General features: G+C 36.2%; 3 protein-coding genes across 3 annotated transcripts in view; 1 reads left to right on the forward strand and 2 right to left on the reverse strand.

Annotated features, from left to right (window-relative positions):
- Positions 1 to 404: 404 nt before the first annotated feature.
- Positions 405 to 11,801, reverse strand: LOC124162849. The gene is made up of 8 exons (XM_046539522.1): positions 10,892 to 11,801; positions 10,655 to 10,814; positions 6,111 to 6,362; positions 4,718 to 5,045; positions 4,459 to 4,577; positions 3,321 to 3,474; positions 2,488 to 2,705; positions 405 to 543 (listed from the first exon to the last, which is right to left on the reverse strand). Exons 1-8 carry the CDS (start codon positions 11,599 to 11,601, stop codon positions 466 to 468), a joined length of 2,019 nt encoding a protein of 672 aa, XP_046395478.1. The 5' UTR covers positions 11,602 to 11,801; the 3' UTR covers positions 405 to 465.
- A 43-nt stretch (positions 11,802 to 11,844) lies between these two features.
- LOC124162851 (guanine nucleotide exchange factor for Rab-3A-like) overlaps positions 11,845 to 18,899 on the forward strand; it is a 60,997-nt gene continuing 53,942 nt past the window's right edge. The window contains exon 1 of the mRNA XM_046539525.1: positions 11,845 to 12,329. The gene's annotated coding sequence lies outside the window, so the exon portion shown is untranslated. The remainder of the gene's footprint in view (positions 12,330 to 18,899) is intronic.
- On the reverse strand, positions 15,385 to 18,895 carry LOC124162848. The gene is made up of 2 exons (XM_046539520.1): positions 18,141 to 18,895; positions 15,385 to 17,760 (listed from the first exon to the last, which is right to left on the reverse strand). The coding sequence occupies exons 1-2, from the start codon at positions 18,276 to 18,278 to the stop codon at positions 15,394 to 15,396; spliced, it is 2,505 nt and encodes an 834-aa protein (XP_046395476.1). The 5' UTR covers positions 18,279 to 18,895; the 3' UTR covers positions 15,385 to 15,393.

The following is an 18,899-nucleotide window of genomic DNA, read 5'->3' on the forward strand; positions in this document are numbered from 1 at the left end:
AGATCAGACTGTCCTCTAATCTTTTCTTTAAACTACTTACATAACAATCCTCTCATAAGCTCCTAATTACTGCTGTATCAAATTCCCTCTAATGTACTGCACAAATAATGTTACCCAACAAATACGCTGTTGGCTCCTGGGTCTTTTATTAAGAGACATCCTTTCATGAGTAAATGCCAACAAAACAGATATATGATATTGCTATTCATGACAATGATGCAATATTTCAAGTGACTGGAATTACACAGTCACAGGAAAATCATCTTAAACAAATGTATGGATAAAAATATAATCCATCAAAGCATTTTGCCTTCTACCAATTTTTTCAAGTGGCAACAGTTAAATCACCCACATTGATAAGGATACTCCAAACAGAAGCTCAGAGGGAAGGAAAGGATAAGAATTGAAAATTTCATATTAATAAAAAAATTAAAAATTTTATTTACAGTAAATTCTTGGCCAAGTTTATGAGTTAAATATTTTTTCTCTCAAATATCTTCGTTTTTCGTTATTTCTTAATGTTTCCCACTCAAAGAATGGAACCTGTAGCAAAGTAAAAAAAAAATATGTGTACTTGATGGAAAATTAATTCTTCATTCAACAAAACAATTAGGTAGCTAAAGCATACTCGATTATCCGTAATATCTGGGCTAATGATGGGGAGAGGCAGCACAAATAATCCAAACTTTCACTGGAATATCATTTTTTTTTAATTTTATTCTCAAACCACCGGATACAGCTCTTACTGGCCATTTTACACCGGGGTGTTCAACAAATGTAACAAGTAAACGTACACAAACGACCATGCCCTGGACCGGGGAAACCTACCCAGTCGGGACTCGAACCCACGACCTCTTGTTTGGCAGGCGAGAACGTTACCCCACCGCCACCGAGGCCGGCAATCATTTAATTTTCTTAAGATTCATATAAATCAAACAATTAAATATTATTTATGGACATCGTCTGTTATTTTAGATAGCTTTACGGAATCATGAAGAGCTTTCTTTTTCTGACCGCAATCTTTTTAGCAGTGAAAACGTGATTGTACTCGCATTCCTACTGCTCCGTGTCATACCTGGTTTCGCAAACCATGCATCCATGGCTTGAAGATCGCAGATTCAGAGAGTGGTTTCCATGAATGCTTCAAAACCACTGCGCGACGTTGGAAACATATCCAAAAGTTACCTCTACACTGTGACTGTAGCCCTAGTGACTGTAGCCTTCACAAACTATTTCAAGGATACATATTCTCACCATTTAACGAGTAAAAAATTTAGTTTGTGAAAACACTAAATTTACCTTCATTCATCTCCACAAGTAGAGAAAACAATAGCTGGTAAATCTCAAAAAAAAAACCTCAATAGCCACCTCCCTGAGAATACATACACCCAAATTTCAGACTAGACAAGCTTCTGTGTCAAATTTGCTGAAGTCATTGGCCACATTTGAGTGATATGTACAGATGCACAGTTTGAAAGAGGATTTCATTGTTCATGTACCAGTTTTTCGAGTATTCCCACTCGGTATAGAAATAAAGGTCCTTTTTCCAAAAAAAAAAAAAAAAAAAACATTCATTTTATAGTATTTACAAGAACCGTATTTCTCCTAATTTTGAGGCTTCAGTTATGGGAAAAGTTAAAAAAATGTGTTTGAATATTGTCCCCCCCTTTACTTTTACCTTGGGCATTTTTGGAAAAAAAAGGGGGGACTATATTCAGACATATACGGTATGTAATCCACTATTATTTGGCTTCACACAAGAAAAACATATCTAATGTTAGAAAAAGGGCTGAGTGAGCAACAAGGGTGAGGACTTTCGTGATCACTTAGCAGTTTTTCTTGGTTATTTCAAGATTAATTTAGCGTAATCGTAGAAAAAAGTCAAAGTGATATATCTTTCCTTTTCCTCATATCCTCCTACATGTTTTGTCTTTGGTAATTCATGACGAGTGGATATAATTGCGTATTAAATTTTCCAGTTCAGGTTTAGAATATTCAGTTTACTTCTTTTCTGATATAAAAAATAAGTACTATTTATCTATGCTTTGTTGGTGATTGATTTGAACTTAATACCACCTACAGAATTTCGAGACATACTGAAATATTATGGTTGGTTTCTAGCATTCAAGTCCGGGCTTAAGACCCTACTGATAAATGGTAAAAAAAAAGTAGACAAAGTTTGCATATTAACTCTATTATTTGCCGCGATTTCAACCTCATCATCACCACAATTCCAAAGAGTATGCTTTAAGAATACATTCATAATATTTTTCCCAGGAGAAGAAATTTGATAACGAAAGCATGAGTAATCGCTTAGTTTATGCACCCTCTAACAACTTATTTACTGTCTTGGGGGTGATGCACCTCTCTCATATTCATTAGATTAAGAGAATTCCTACTTTTCTTGAATAGATAGAATCTAATCTAAGGTCACCAATACAAATAAATATAGATTAGAATGTGTACACGTCACATGCTGCTACTCACCAAAATGGGCCTGAAGCCAAGTTTCTCAAGTAGAAGCATTTTATGCAACAGTGGTCCAGTTGGTCGGTTGTCAAGTTTGACAAAGTTGTTACGGCTCCCAGTTACTAGAACACACCAAGTTCCAGGTTCTACCGGGCAATGTGGTATGGTGGTATGATTATATTTAGGCGGAGACACATTGTGGAATACTTCATTTTTAGCTGTGCAAAATATAACATCTGTAATAAAGAGATTGTGCTCAATTACGGAACTGCTCTACAAGGTATTAAAATGAAAAATAATACACCTTCATTGAGCATCTTAAATTGCATCAAAGAAGATTTTCACATTGCTTTATCCAAGGATAAAGAGAGTTGCTTATTTTTATTATAATAACTGATCTTTGATGTCAATGATAACACAACAAATATCATCCATTTTATATTTATACACACGTAAGAAAACTATAGCACCCATACTGCATCAAAGATCCATCATATAAAAAAATCAAAATAACGCAACTTAAATATTCAGTGGCCCTCTCACCTTCCACAGAAATAGAAATAAAAGCGACTATTTAATGATATTTTACACATTTTGAATAAATTACAACAATTCATTCATAAATTTGAAAAGTATAATTCCTCACTAGAATAATTATTATTGAAAAAATGTATTCAACTTTAAAATTTGAATCTTACTAATTATCCACAATACCTGCAATTTTATCAACCCATTATCCAACCCAATGAAAGGGTAGTGCAAAAGCTTTTAATAAAAGTTGATTTTATCAAATAATGGAAGTAAACAATGTGACTACTAACAAACTCAAAATATGAGATAGCATTATTTACCTGGCCGTTCAAACTGTGGTAATATATGATCCAAAAACACTCCATCTGCACTACCAGATAATAATTTTACATTATCGAAGACATCAATAAGGAGGCGATCACCTGCACTAAGCCTTTTACCTTTGGAAAATCTTGAGGAATGGGCTAGGAACTTCTGTAATGAAATATGTAATGAATAACTAAACTTCCAAAATAAAGAGTGAAAAAAACACACGAGCCCACCACTTCAGTATAATTCGTAAAAATAATTATGTAGCATTTCTTCTATACTAGATTACACTACTACGTATTTAAATAAAATAAAGAAATGCATTTTTGCCAAATATGAAATCTAAAAAGTATATATATTTGGATATAAAATGAAAATAAAATGTATCAAGAGACAGGTTTTTTTCCCTAAACATGTTCCCAGTATATTATTTGGAGGTGACTGACACCTAAGGTCATTTGCACTGAAGGGGAGGGTAGAAAAGGAAGGATGGAGAGAAAACCGGTGTCAGCATTAGCCTGCCCTTAACGAAAGATGCCAAAGGGACCATGGCTTAACGTCCCATCCGATGGACAGAGTGCTGTGCATGAAGTACCCTCTACAAAGCACTCGATCAGGAATCTGAAAATTCTCTGCCTACTGCCTACTGGGATTTGAACCCAAGCCCACAGGATGGGAAGCCACCACACCAAACCTATCCCCAAACATGTTCCATTTTTCCCTCAATAACTATAAGAATATCTCAGTCAAGTGGATAACTTTTTATGGATCTTAGTTAAATTACTTCTCTTTGTAATGAATTCTGAGGGTTTACGTTTACAAGAATGCTACAGAAGATGCCCTTCATTAATTTTCCCTCTATGTGCTGACTATCTTCTCGTTTGCCCATTTTTGCTGTCATGTTTCCCCGAGCTAACCATGAAGTCTTCTTTCACAGAAGAAAACACTCCAATGCTGAGATGTGTGTCAGAATACCTATGCCAATGTCTGGATAAGAGAAAAAGATTCCCAAAGAGTTGTCCATATCCATTAAATGGAGTTGATAAAAGAAGTGATTATTGAACAAAAGAATATCTTTCTCCTGGGGAATCGAAACCTGTCACTAGTTCAGAGAGGGATGTCCGCAAGCAGAGGATTATCTTTACTTACTCTGCTCAGCTTCCCTCGCAATTCCGGGTTCAATCTGTATTTCATTTGTTCAGGAAATAAAATTTCCAAGCTGATATCCAGCATAAAAACCTCTCTTCCAATGTCATTCACATTTTTTCCTGCAAGGAAGGAAGTTTCTATAATTACCATGGGAGTAGATAAACTACCAGGAAATGTACATGGTTTCCTAAAAGTAAATCTATTTAGCAGAAATGTTTAGAAATTTGAAAAAATATCAGATTTTGAAAATTTTACTTACCGTACGACTTCTTAATGAAATCTGAATTCATTGCCTTTTCAATGAGATCAAGAGGAAATATGTGCTGAAATATGAGGTAACTCAGGAATCTCAGGAAACATTCACCGTAGTCATCAATCTCCTGCCACTTTGTACTATCTATTTCTCTCTCAGCCACTCTTTCACGGATTTCAGTCACCATGGCCTCATATATACTTGGGTTGGTTTTTGGATTGTAATTGAACAGTGTCATAATAAAGGCCAATCTCTCTATGTCTTTGATCCTGCAATCCTTCATTTCAGCTAAAAATTTCTCAGCAATCACATCCATCACTCCTTCATGCATGAGCTACAGAAAAAACAGTGTGGGGTTAGAATGAAAGTCACAATGTCCAATAACAGCAATTAAAATAAAGAATTACTGAAAATGAAATAAAGACTGGACAATGTTAATACATCATAGACTCCAGACTTGGTACGGACATGTATCGTCTGTATTGAAATAAGAGGACAAATTGCCGGCAGTGCTCACAGTCACTGAGTAATTGTCATTTCAGCATGCAAAAAGAGTCCTTCGAACGGCAGATGAAAACTTGTAGTGAGAGTGAATTAACAAATATGTATGTATAGGTCTAAAAGACCGAAAGAAACCCTAAAACTGAAAGAAAATTAATACATTCACTTGATTCTACAGGGCAACTATTGGTAAATCAATGACATCAGAAATATACACAGCAGTTATTTATTTTTATTTTATTTTATTCTGAAACCTCCGGATACAGCTTTTGTTGGCCATTTTACACCGGAGTATTCAACAAATGTAACAAGTAAACGTACACAAACAACCATGCCCTGGACCGGGGAAACCTACCCAGGCGGGACTCGAACCCGCGACCTCTTGCTTGGCAGGCGAGAACGTTACCCTGCTGCCACCGAGGCCGGCAAATGACATTGTCGGCATTTTCACCAATAATGAATATAGGCTAATCCTGTCATTTTTTAAACATAAAACTGTGGCATCATGCCATGTGTACACAAAGAAATTAGTTTTGATCATTGTACGAAATAATATCTTTCAGCATGGAATCAAAAACTGTCCTTATTTTTGATATGCCCATACGTGGGCCATATTCGCAAAAGTAAATTTAGTTCAAAACGAAATTTTTGAAAAAAATTCTTAGATCCAAGAAAAGTGATATTAGTGTAAAACATGTAATTAAAAGAATTTTTCAGAGCAAATAATTTTAATAGCTAATAAAGTGCTGTTATAATTTTATTGAAATATTGATAACTTTCATAACCTTTCCTGTATTACGACTTGAACCACCAAGGCTTGCCCCCTCTAGTTTTGATCCTGGACACACCATTTGTAATGAGCATAAAAACTAAAAAGTGAGACAAGTCTAAAACTAACCTGGATATTACTGCCAATAAGTGCCACATGAAGGCAGCAAAGAAGTGAATAATTCTTCAAGTGAGGCTGCAAAGCATCCAACAAGCTGTGAAGTTTCCCTGCCTGAGTGGGTGGAACTCCATTTCTAAGCAGTTTCAACAAGGAGGCAAGCATGATGCTGTCAGGTGGTGGTGGGTCTCCAGTTTTAAAACTTGACTCAAGTCGAGAAATAATCCCATCACTTATTTGTGGGTTCTTCAAATGAGTTTCAGTCTAGAAAAAAAGAAGAGCTATTTAATATTTAAATGCTTAGTGTGTCCGTATGGGCTTAGGAAAATAGCTCCACTCACTGCCTGGCAAGCTAATAATGGCTACGATGATTTAAAGGTGCTCAAATTGAATCAGGCAGCAAAGGGCAACCATTGGGCATTTAAATCTAGCAGCTAAAGGTTAAAATTCACAAGAATGTAAGTGGTGTGATGAGTAGGAAGGAAGATAAACGAGGAAAGCTAGAGATGGCAGGTGAGAGTAGATACATCGCTCACTGGACTTCTCATTGCAAATTCTTTCATTGGTCCCTAATAGTAATAAAATAATTGATTGGCTAACTACCTCATATAAAATAATTTAAAGCTGCAATTAAATGGGCAATTTATTTCTATTTCTCACTTCTGAACAAACTTACTAGTGTGTTAACAATAAGATTAACACACTGAGGATTAAAGACATATTATTTCATCAATACACACTTTACATACAATTCTCACTCTGTCACTGTTTAATTAATTTTTAATTTAAAATTTAATTTTTTCCTGCCCAAGTAACACAAGACAGTTTAATTTTACTTCATCCCTCCTATTCTCAAATAAGTAAATAAAATAAAACTCAACCAAATATCATTGATCTGAAAAATCTGATTTCCAATGTGAAGTGCAAATGAAATGCATCAACAGACAAAGGTTAGTTTCACCAAAACAGGTTCTCCTTTTTCCTCATTAAGTTTCAGCTATCTGCTAGTATAGGCAAGGGAAATTGTGGCATGACTCAGAATTTTTAAGTCCCTAATTTTCTTGTAACATATAGTGGGAATGCTCTATTTATAGCATTGACATGGAATTGGCAGTCATGAATATTTGCAAAATCAGCTCTTCATATGCCGTTTAATTTACACTATTTAATGTTCATTCAAACTCCGTCAAAATAATGGAAAGTGAAAGGTCTTAAGTAATCTCAGAATACTGTATTTAGATTAACTAGTATTTTTTAAGACATGAAACTATAAAAATTCTTGTTTTAGCAGCAGCAATTTCTTTCCTAAACAGAAATAATCTAAGCACAGATAGAGCCATTTGTAGCAAATAGATTAATCTGCCTAACTCATCTGATAGCTTTTGTAAGCAACCCAAAAGATGAGGTTTAACTACTCAGGTACTGCTAATTTACTTCAGAAATGTCCAATATTTCACTGAATCCATGATAACTCTTACTCTTCAGGGAGAATGCAATTCCTTTCATCTTACTGCTAGTCAACATCACATGAGCTTCATATCTGGATCTATTCTCTCTTCAAAATTTTAAAGGTTTACAGCACATACATAAAATGCATAGTAAATTAATCCTTCATGTAAGGCAATGATTCTGTCTTTATCTTCCGCAAACATACTGGACTCTGGGGTGTCTTTTTTCACTAGCATGGATGGGTAGACTCAGCACCAAAAAATAATAAGATATGACGTTATTTACTATTCCCTACACCATAATCAATAAAAGTTTGGTGCATCTATAGCATAAAACATTTGGCTACTGACTGAACAGTCCCCAGGTCAAATTCCCGGAGGTTTTTGCAAACTTCCAACAAAAAAGGAAGCAAGGAAAAAGACCTAACCTGCATACTCTAAACGTGTGAAATATACACACTGGTGAGGCCTGGCCCAAGTACATGCATTAGAAATATGTACTTTCATTACTGTTAGATTATATATTTTGCCACTAAAGTATATTTAGAGATATTTTGTGATTTCAACACATACTTAATCAGAGGGAAAAATTTGGCCAGACTAAGTCTCAAAACTCAGATCCTCCAGATGATGTGTAGGTTGCTTCAACCAAATGAGCAACCAGAATGCACTTTCACCATGATTTTGGGTGGGTTTTATGTAACAGATTACCTCTTAAACTTGCAACTAACCAGCTGAAGAATAAAATGTACATACAAGAAAGAAAGCAAAGATACACACACAATAGTAGGACAGAGGTGGAAATGTATGTTTTGGGATATGCTGAGCCGTAACATGCTTGTGATCCAAGGAGCAAATTTGCCAATTTAAACGCAAGAAAAAGATTGTTCTTAAAAACTGCAATTTTTTGGTGACAAATCATTAATGAACATCAAACAATTAAAAATGTGCTTGCACAGTATAACATTGTGTTAATATCATGCCTTACATCCAGTGTTCCGATTGCAAAATCAACTTAGCAAGGGAATATGGATTTTTTTGTTACTTCTTTATGATTGGTTTTCAAAGTGTGAGCTGAAACAATGCACGTGTCCTATTTAATAATTTAATGTTGCACCTGGAAAAATTGGCAATACTTGTCATCCTCCTAGGTCAGCAAACCACATATGTATTGATTTGATGCAGCTCTCTATAATCTGATCTTTTAATATGTATTCAAGTCTCATAATTTACGTAACAATAAATTTTCCGACATATCTAGCACAAGGACTTTCTTAGCAGTTCTTTCCTTGTCCTTTAATGAATGTTTACATTAGACCATTCTCTATTATGAAGTGACCAATCAGGTAGTTGTTTTCCTCCTAGGATTTTCATAATAATTCTCCTACTCTTCTTAGAACTTACTCATTAATCATTTGGACAAACCATTTATCTTCATCATACATCTGTAATACCACATTTAAAATACCTCCAGTCTTGACTCATCTATCGAAGTAATTTTCAATGCCATACAGAAATATCGAAGTTTCTTTGCAACGAAAAAGTTTGCATGATTGCTTGTATATTTAGCCCAGCCAAAATTAGAAGCAATTCAGTACACCATGCATGCCTCTCAGGAAGAATTGTATCAGGAATTTTTTTGGTAGAGTCAATTATTTTGAAATATATATACATAAATTCATCCTCATATCTGCTGTTTCTTTTGGGTCTCCATTAGTTCCATGGAAGCTCAGAAATTGCTTGGTTTATGAGCACTTTTGGTGATCTGATGTAACATTGGAATCTTAAAAAAATAAATCCAATGATTTTTTTAATCTCCTGAATTTTACATTGTCTTGCATCATTTTAAACATTAAACGTTTTCACCACATATGTATTACTGCCAACAAATGAATTTTCTTATTCAGAGCATAATGTGAGGTTCGTGGTAAGGGAATAAAGTATTTTATAGTGTAATAAATTTAAACCACTTGATTTTTGTCAGTATGTGATGACTGTCAAGGTTACAATAATTATCCAGAAGAATAAATTCTTCATGCTACACCTTTGTAATCCAGTCCATTAGCTTAAATTCCCAAACTCATGAAGCTATATTTTAAATTGATAGTATCCCAGTCCAAACAAATTATTTAATTAGTGAATATCATCCATTTAATTAATTAACTTTCACTTCAGCAGACTTTTAACCTGTAGAAAGGTGGCAGGATGGTAGCCCAATGTAAATTTAGAGTTAAGTTAAAACTTACGACCGATTTTCCACAAATACTTTTACTTATTATGACTGGTTTCCACACATTTTTAATTATCTTCAGGTGACTTCATCTCAAAGAATTTCCTTAAAATATCCTAGAGGGGAAGCGAGTAAGAAATGCTGAGGGAAAAGAGGAAAGTGGGAAGCTTTCAGACAACTCTATTTCTATGTTTAAACGAAATTTTTTGAGATGAAGACACCTGAAGATAATATAACATGTATTGAAACCTGTCATGATATCTGACTACTTCTGGAAACTTTCAATTCATTAATATGTTAGAATTCCGTGAGATTAAGCCTGAAAATACAATATATTAAGAAGGTGGCTTTCTTATCCACCTCATAGCTCATAATTAAGGAAACATACTGTTATGCAATTTTCAATGGTAACAGAGTTCCACCATCTTTCGTTTTTAGAGCGAAGTGAAATGGCATTTGTTCTTGGTATCCAAAATACAATTTGAATGTATTTCACCCAGTCATCGATGGCTCCACGATAGCCCACCAGTTCCGAGGTAAAGGGTTTTAAAGTATACAGATATAGTTTAATGAAGTAACTGAGTGGGTACTATAAGAACAACACGGGGCACATAAGTATCAAGTTAGGTAGCAATAAAATTTGGTAAGGAGGTGATGAAGGATGAATAGGCAAGCAATGCCCCAGGCAAAAGTTTCTGTGAGCAAACTATGTATGTACAAACGGTGTACTGTACCACATTAGTAGGTACACAGTTTTCACCTCCTTGGCACACGGTTTTTTACAGCACACAGTGCATACACAGAAATTTTCCCCAGGGCTCATGGAACAAACAGTGCAATGACAAGGAAAATAAGAGACAAGAGTATTTGAAAATCACCTTAAAAAAACCCATCGACGCAATGGCCAATTCCTCCAATGTAAGGTTATTTACGAGGGCTTCGAAAGAGTACTCAAATTCAAACTTAGAAGCAGATGCGGGTAATTTCCGGAGGAGGTTGACGTAGAACATTAGCTGAACGAACTGCTGTGGTGACAGCCTAAACTTAAAAAATAATAAGACCTCAGAACTAGACGGAGAGCCATCACAAGAGCTTAATAATAAACAATATGTTACCTCTCCATTTTTCGACAAATTTTCTTCAAACTGGAATGAACGAACTTTGTTGAACGAACAAGATTTAAGTGAGCCCAGAGATCAATTACGATTAGGTTAGTATTAATGTCCCATTTTTTCACTCGGCTAAGGCATACTTGATCTAGTGCACTCCATAACGAATAATACTGACTTGACTTGATGCTTTTGGATGGGGGCCACAATGAAAGACAATGTAACAACGTAAAAAGCTGCATGTCCTCATATTCCTCACATTTTCCTACAACAGCAGAGAAGAGGTTTTCAAACATAGGGTCATTTGGATTTAATGATAGGTGTTTACTTTCGATGGAAACGCCCTTGAAGGCAGCAAACACTTCTTCTGCCGACACACTGGACCAATCTTGTTTCAAAATATCATTCACACTATACTTCACAACGTCGGTCTTAAAAGCCATCGGTTTCATAAGTGTTGACGAGTACGGGGCACTATTGCTTAAGTATGAGTGAGCATGACTGTTCTCTGTCTCGGTGTAAACTTTCACGAGGTAAGGAGAACCAGTGTGAAATAGGCTACTACACGAAAGGGGCTTCCGTTTAGCAACACATTTCTGCGGCCGAAGTTGCAAAAGGGTTCCTCTATTCTTGCTGATGGCTCGAGCGTACCGAAACATATTTCCACCAAGGGCGACACTTCTTATGAGTCGAATACCAAAATCTTTAATATTCATTTCCGCAAAAATATAGCATCCACATAAAAAGCTAAATACTGAAAGCCCTATTATATCTTCTTTAACTAACACAGCGATAGCCTCACTTGCTGTTTACACTTTCTCATGGGCGCAGCCATATTGAATTCCTCGATTTCCTCACGTTCCTCCCAGTCACATTCCTCACATTCCATTCCCGCTGCAGGATTTGCACGGTACGGGAGACGGGCGCTGGACGAAGCTGAAGCAGCTGAGGTGAGCAGAATCAGAGTGGCGCTGCAATCGTTTCTCATTCTAAACATTTGTTCATAAATCTATTTTCTGCCCACAAGTACCGCGGTTTATGTGTTACTCTTCAGCCTCTCTTCGATTTCTGTTTTGTAGTATTTTCGACGAAGTGAAGATGCACTGAATAATTTTATTACCTGCGATTAATACCGTGGAAACTTGGGAACGGAACTTGAAACAGCCGAAGATCCGAGAAGCCCGTGAACACCGAGAATATTTGGATCACTGGCTGTCAGTGGTCGATTTTTGGCTGGATCGAATTAAAATTCCTTTGCTGAAGAATGCTGTGGTGCTCGTGTTATACGTGCTCTTATTTCTAGTTTTTAGCGGTGGCAAGTGCAACGAGTGAACTCTTTTCGATTAACTTAGGGCCTCTTGAATTTCTCTCCGCCGGACATCAATATTTTTGCTGGCGAAGTGTTCATGGATTATAGTAAAAGTATCGAGGGCATATTTTAGAGGTATGTGTAAAAATTTTACTTCATGTTACAAGTGATGCTCCTGCTTTTCTCTTGAGGACATATCAATGGTCGAGCTGCTTTTTTTTGCTTTCGCACTTATTTGTTTACTTCTCTTGAAGGGCTCACTACTGTCATCTGCTTTGATGCCATTGCGAGCGATATCATTTAAAATGATAAATAGAGCTATTAGCATTTTTTCTTGTGTGTCATGACGTATGTCATATGTATATGTTTTTTGTATTAGCAGTTCATGTGGGGCTAATTAAAATCCTTTTGTCAGCAGTACTCACCGTGTAGAATCTGAATCGGTTAATATACATATGTAGTATGCTGATCTGTTCGTAAGCAGTCTTGAAATTGATCCCCTATTTCACAAACTCCAATATTGGCATCTTTAACGTTTGCTCTGTTTTCGAGAAAGAGATTGGAGTATGAATGCTGGACTCCGGTCCGTTTATTTACACCCCGGAAATAAAATTACATTTGACTTTCAGCGGCGCTGAGATTAGGTGACTTCTCTGGAGATAGTCTTTGTACGACTGACGTTGAATTATTTTTAGGCCTTAAGTTTAGAGGAAATGTTCTTTAAGAAGTCTAGATTTTATACCTTATGAAGCATCTCGTCTGAGTTATGTTCGAGTGAGAGTGGCGTTTCAGATTTCTTGCGCTTCGATTTTAGCGTCTGAGCGCAGCATCCTCGGTATCATTTCATGTATGAATAAATTATCTGCGCTTGCCACGTTGCCTATTCAAGATGTATCGCGTTTAAATCCAAGGGTCAAGGGCGGAAGTCGCGTTCCATTAAATTCTCCCTTCTCTCTGCATCTTCTCACGCCCACCACTCGCAGCGTGGGAAAGTGGGGGAGCTCCTCAACTTCCTTAACCGTCATCCCGTCGTCAGTTGAACGACTACATTTAATACTTCCCATGAAGTTCGAGTCAAGTATGCGTCGCATATTAACTAACTCAATTACCATAAAGCTCTTCGGCCCTTGGTAAAGGTGTCCGTGAATAGACTTTGCGTCGCCATCAGCTATAATATTGTGGGTAGCTGGTACCTAAGTGTCGGAGAGGTCGTTGACAGATGATTTGTCTGCTTGGAGCCGTGAATTCTCGCGTACCGGAAAAAATCGTGTCAAATTAGCAAGCGGTTAATGAAGCCGTATTTGCGCGATGCATTAAATGTATATAGTTCGTGGCGGAGCAAATTCTCGGTCAGATGCTCAAATTTAGAACGTATACCCTATTGGAAATTTCTTATAAGTCTTACAGAAATTCTTATAAGAATTCTGTAAGACTTATAGAATTCTATAAGTCTTACAGAATTCTTATAGGATTCTATAAGTCTTACAGAACTCTTATAGGATTCTATAAGTCTTACAGAAATTCTTATAGGATTCTATAAGTCTTACAGAAATTCTTATAAGATTCTATAAGCCTTACAGAATTCTTATAAGAACTCTGCATTTCTTATAGGATTCTATAAGAATGTTGTGCGGGTAGCATACATTTCGAGTTTTTATGCGGCAGGCATTTAAGTCACCAATAACTTATGTTGGTAACAAATAATTCATTGAGGAATTCTTATAAGAATTTTTTTGCAAATAATGTATAATTCTTTGTTAAGTAGTTGCTGATAAGTTCATGGCGTTTTAAGCATGCATTTGACATAAATGGTCCCCAAGAAGCTGAGGCTTCTACTTTCTTTTGTGACTTGTCGTTAGTATATATATGCAGCTTATTTATAGAAGTTTGTGTTAATAGTGTTTTAAGGATGCATTGCGATATCTTAATCATTGTATGTTGACACAATGTATGCACACATATGTTAAACTTTGACAGTTAAGGAACTAATATTAATTACTACCATCAATCTGGTGATCCAATCTAAGCAGAGATATCCACGGGTGCCGACTTACAAAAAATATTGAGGGGGCCCAAACCGAGGATCTTGCCCCGGTAAATTTTATAAGTAGTAAATTTTAAGTTTTTAAGCATTTTAGAAGAGTCATATGATCAACATCAGAACCCTGATCACTTGAATCTCCATATCTGAACACTCCGGGGAAAATTGACTAGCCTGACACATTTTTTCCTCACATCTGTAACGAATTTTTGGGGGGGCTCGGGCCCCCTCAGGCCCCATGGAGTAGGCGCCACTGGAGATATGACCATAGAGTTTGGTGGTCAAGCCATATAAAAATCCCAAAATGTTTTGGGAGTCAAGGCTAGCTTAATCGTTCTCTACTCCAAATAAGTTCCTTCCAAACTCCCTTCCAAAAACTCACTGGCCTGGGTGACTCAGGGTAAAGAGAACAGTAAATGTTAGCTTTCAATGACTTTGCACTCTGGAAACTTACATTAATCAGAAACTGGTTAAAAAAATTATTGGTTAAAAAAAACGTTAATATAATTCTCCAGGAATATGTTACGGGAGGACATAAACAAAGCATGTCAGTCTACGTTAAAAGGCACAACATTTTGCAGTGTGAAATTGTGTATAAAGGTTTACAATCAGACAGAGAGATAGGCACTGGAGTTGATCGTGCTGGAATGAAGGACCCATCTGTATGTGGCACAAAGTGAAGATATTAAGGATGAGATCAGAGCAGGTGGGTATCTGTCTAAGGTTAAGATATGTGCACTGATACATGGAAAAGGTGTAGATAAAAGATTCATGTGGTAGCACAAACATTAACTGAATTTTCAGGTGAGAAACCAGTTTAGAGGTAAATTTTTTGGATCCATGTCAAAGAAAGTGTTCAGGCATGAAGCAATTATAATAATGAAATTGTTTAATTTTTACTGCGTACTAATTGCTTAACACTAAGCCTTGTGATGAACGTGGACCTCCCTCAGATACTTTAAATAATTAAGATCCTATGCCTGTTCCTTTTACTCAAAAAAATGTTTGAATATCTCTTGCGTGTTATATTTACAGTTTCCTAGGCAGTTAAGCACCTATCACCAATTTTTATTTTCATAATTGTCCATTTTTAAAGCATCTTAAAAGGTCATTAATAGGTTTGGAAGAATAATTCTAGGAAGCAGGAAATGTTTTTCATCAAAAATTTATTTGAAAATGTTTTTTTGGAATACTGCAAATATATTCTCCACTGCTTGTCTTCACATTTAAAGCAGAACATTTAATTTTGTAAGACTCCACAGCAACTAACTCCCGAATGCCATTAATTCTTTTCAAATGGCACACTCCCTGGACATCCTCTGTCATCATCCTCTGAACAACAATGTAACAGTCATTGGTCGTATTTTTACAAGCCAAGATATTCTTGCATATACCAAATGTGTTATCAACTAATTCAACATATGAATCATTAGTTTTTTTCAAATTTTCATGCACATTTTTTTCAATTCTGATGCCATATAGTATACATTGCCCATACTCTATTAAAGTACAATTATCTGGCAGACCATTAATCATGGCTCCATAGTAAGGAGTGGATTTCCCTAATAAAGTGATATCACTGTGATGAGGTGCACTGCAAGAAGGAAAAGTACCATTTCCAATTCTCTCACAAAAATTCTTAACATTCTCCCCACAACTGACATTATCTAATATTACGGCCTTTGAGATTCCCAACTCCAAATTTCTAAAAATCTGCTGTGGGACTCCTTTTGATGCCTTTAGGAGTCTTTTCATTTTACCCAAAAATGACTCAAATGGGAAGGCAGTGTGAGCCCACAAAGGCCCCCATCTTCTCACACTCTCTGCAATATGGAGGAGCTGATGCATATTATATGTCATCTCATACTCCCCATAAAGTTGATTTGCTTGTAATACAAACTTGCTGAGAGTCTCCTCAGCACCATCAATTTCGTCATCAGTTACTTTATCCTTCAGTAAAGTCACAATGGCATTGACCAACAATGACCAATGGTTGAGGAACCTCTCTGGCAAAATACCTTGTAGAATAGGTATGCTGTAGAACAGCAGCCAATTTTCTAATTCTCTGGCCTTCATAAACTTCCTATTTTTCAGAGTGATTGGAAGTCGCCTGAGAAGTGTTGGAGGTTTTACACTTATTATGTTCTGGTCAATACACAAAAGAGTTTTTGGTAGACCGATATAGCCAGGGAAATCCGCATCCAGCCAATTCTCCAAAAACCTTCTCACAATGCCCAACAACACACAATGCATATAATCAGGTACAAAGCCCCATGTCATGGAAAAGTTCTCTAGCGTGTAGAATGGACTGTAGCTTTGTATACCAAATACCTTTTCTTTAGTATTACTGTATAATTGTTTGAAATGTTTTGTAGACCGAGCAGGCAATGGCAAAACTGAGCAGGGATATTTCACGGTGCCATTCACATATACTCCCTTAATTAAGCACCATGAGCAACAGTAGTAGCCACCAACACCAGTAATTCCCTGCATTGGGGCCCGGGCAATACTGTCCACACAGCAGCATATTGCCACCACTTTAAAATGCCTCATAACTCCAGAAATTTCCAAGCTTATGCCAGATTTAAGAAGAAAATTCATCTCATCGACAAAAGGCTTCAAAAAAACATCTACCCTTTCCTTCTCTCGCCCATACCAAAGACCAGCTAGAATTATATTAGAACTTCGCACCTCTAACTTTAGTTCATTTATCATCAATGAAATAGGAACAATGCACATTTTAGAGTCTTTTGAAATAGGTGAACTGTCACAATTGAAGGTACATGTTATTAACTCTGAATTCATCCGTCGTAAGACCTTCTGGTACATGCTGCCGTCAGATATGTCACAAGACTGCTCTAAATTCTGGCTGTAAACCTTCTTAAGACTGTCAGCATTATTTTTTAATATTCTCTCCATTTGAGAACGAACGTTAAATGTCACAAAGGCATTGTCATAAATATACCCCTTCATCTTATGCTCTTTAGTGCAAATTTCACATGCAAATGTTTTCTTTTCGCCTTTAATTCCAAGGTAATGCCCACAAAACTGGCAAACAATGTGACATTTCATACCAGAGCAGGGATTTAGCAACTTTTTTAGATGATATTTTTGTGATGGAAACAATGATGTGGAAAGAACCTCATTTATGAAGGCCATTAAATCTTCCAAAGCTGTTAGGGTAAGGTTATTTTTCATTGCAAATGTTATTGCCATCATTAAAATTTCTCCAAAACTCTTTGTCACGTGAAAGTCGCGGAACTTTCCCCATTGCAGAAGTAAACTTATCAAATCTACATGATCCCTTGCTTTGCCAGAATCACTAGCTGCGCCTATTTCATCTTCATCAGCACTCGACTCCATATCACTGTCTGTACTTGAGTCAATGTTTGAATCAGCACCTTCCAGGGATTGGTCATCTTCATTATTAGCCATCACTTCCTTATCAGGGATGCCACTTCTCGCCAGAGGCAACACACAGGGTTCATGTGGGTTGTGTTCAACAGAAGATTCCAAGTCGTTGCGCTGCAAAATGAATTATGATTTATTTTATAACATCCATCAATTGATTGAAATCTTTTTTAAACAAAATAGATAAAATAAAGAAATGAAGGTATTTGTAATTGCAATAGAATGAAACTTGTGTGCAAACACTTGACTTATAAGTCATGCTAAGGAATTTATGGAGTTGAGTGAAATTGCGTAAACAAAGACTATTCTTGTCACACTTCTGGGATGTAAATTTTTAAAGGTGACTGTATATATAAAGTTTATTTGTACTTTTTAAATTTTATTTGCAATATAATTATTTATGTTTACCGATTAACTTACTTATTAATTACATCAGGATATTTTTCAGGAATGTAAAATTATATATTGTAAGTATAAAAAACGTGTTTACTTACAGTTTGAGTAGCATTTTTCCATACATGAATTACATCTGGGTCAAAGTCATCGTTGATGCCAAGCCTTTTTCGAGTCGTCCTTGGAACAGAGGTTGATACTGTTGGATCCAGATACCGTTTATAGGGACCCCTCTTCATGTTTATTGAGCGTATTTTGCTAACACTGAAGTGAATTATGATGAATCATGATGTTGATGTTGATGGAAACCGCTCTGCTAATGTTGTTTACTGTTTAGTTCAATCGTAATTCTGTTTAAATATCGTTCAATGGATATTCTTCATTCTAAAAGCCTATGAAACCGATTCCTGTTTTTCTGCCAAAAAAATGTGATACATCGCTGCTACAATTCACAATACCGCCAATTCTTACGCTCCTGTACGGAATTATTCTATTGGTCGCTCGAAAATCAATCGTTAAGCTAGTTAATAGTTTCCTCAGCGGCAGGGAACGGTATGACGTCACGATCTTCAAATACGTGTTCTCATTGGTTTATTTCTGGCGCCAAGCTATGAAGGCAAGTTACCTTAGTTACGGGAAAACAGCAAAATCGTAATCAACAACGAGCCTTATTAACGAGTCATTCGTTGCTATTACTACCTATTACGAGCCAAATTGTTTGGAAGAGTAATTGGAAGTCATTTCTGCTTTTTCATAGGTATTATTTTTCTTTTCCGGTTGTTTTTGCGCAGCAATTACACTTTTCTTAATTTCATTAGCGTATTTTACGAATACATCGTTCATATTCTAGGATTAACTTT

This window comes from Ischnura elegans, chromosome 7 (genome assembly GCF_921293095.1).
Source record: "Ischnura elegans chromosome 7, ioIscEleg1.1, whole genome shotgun sequence".
NCBI lineage: Eukaryota > Metazoa > Arthropoda > Insecta > Odonata > Coenagrionidae > Ischnura > Ischnura elegans.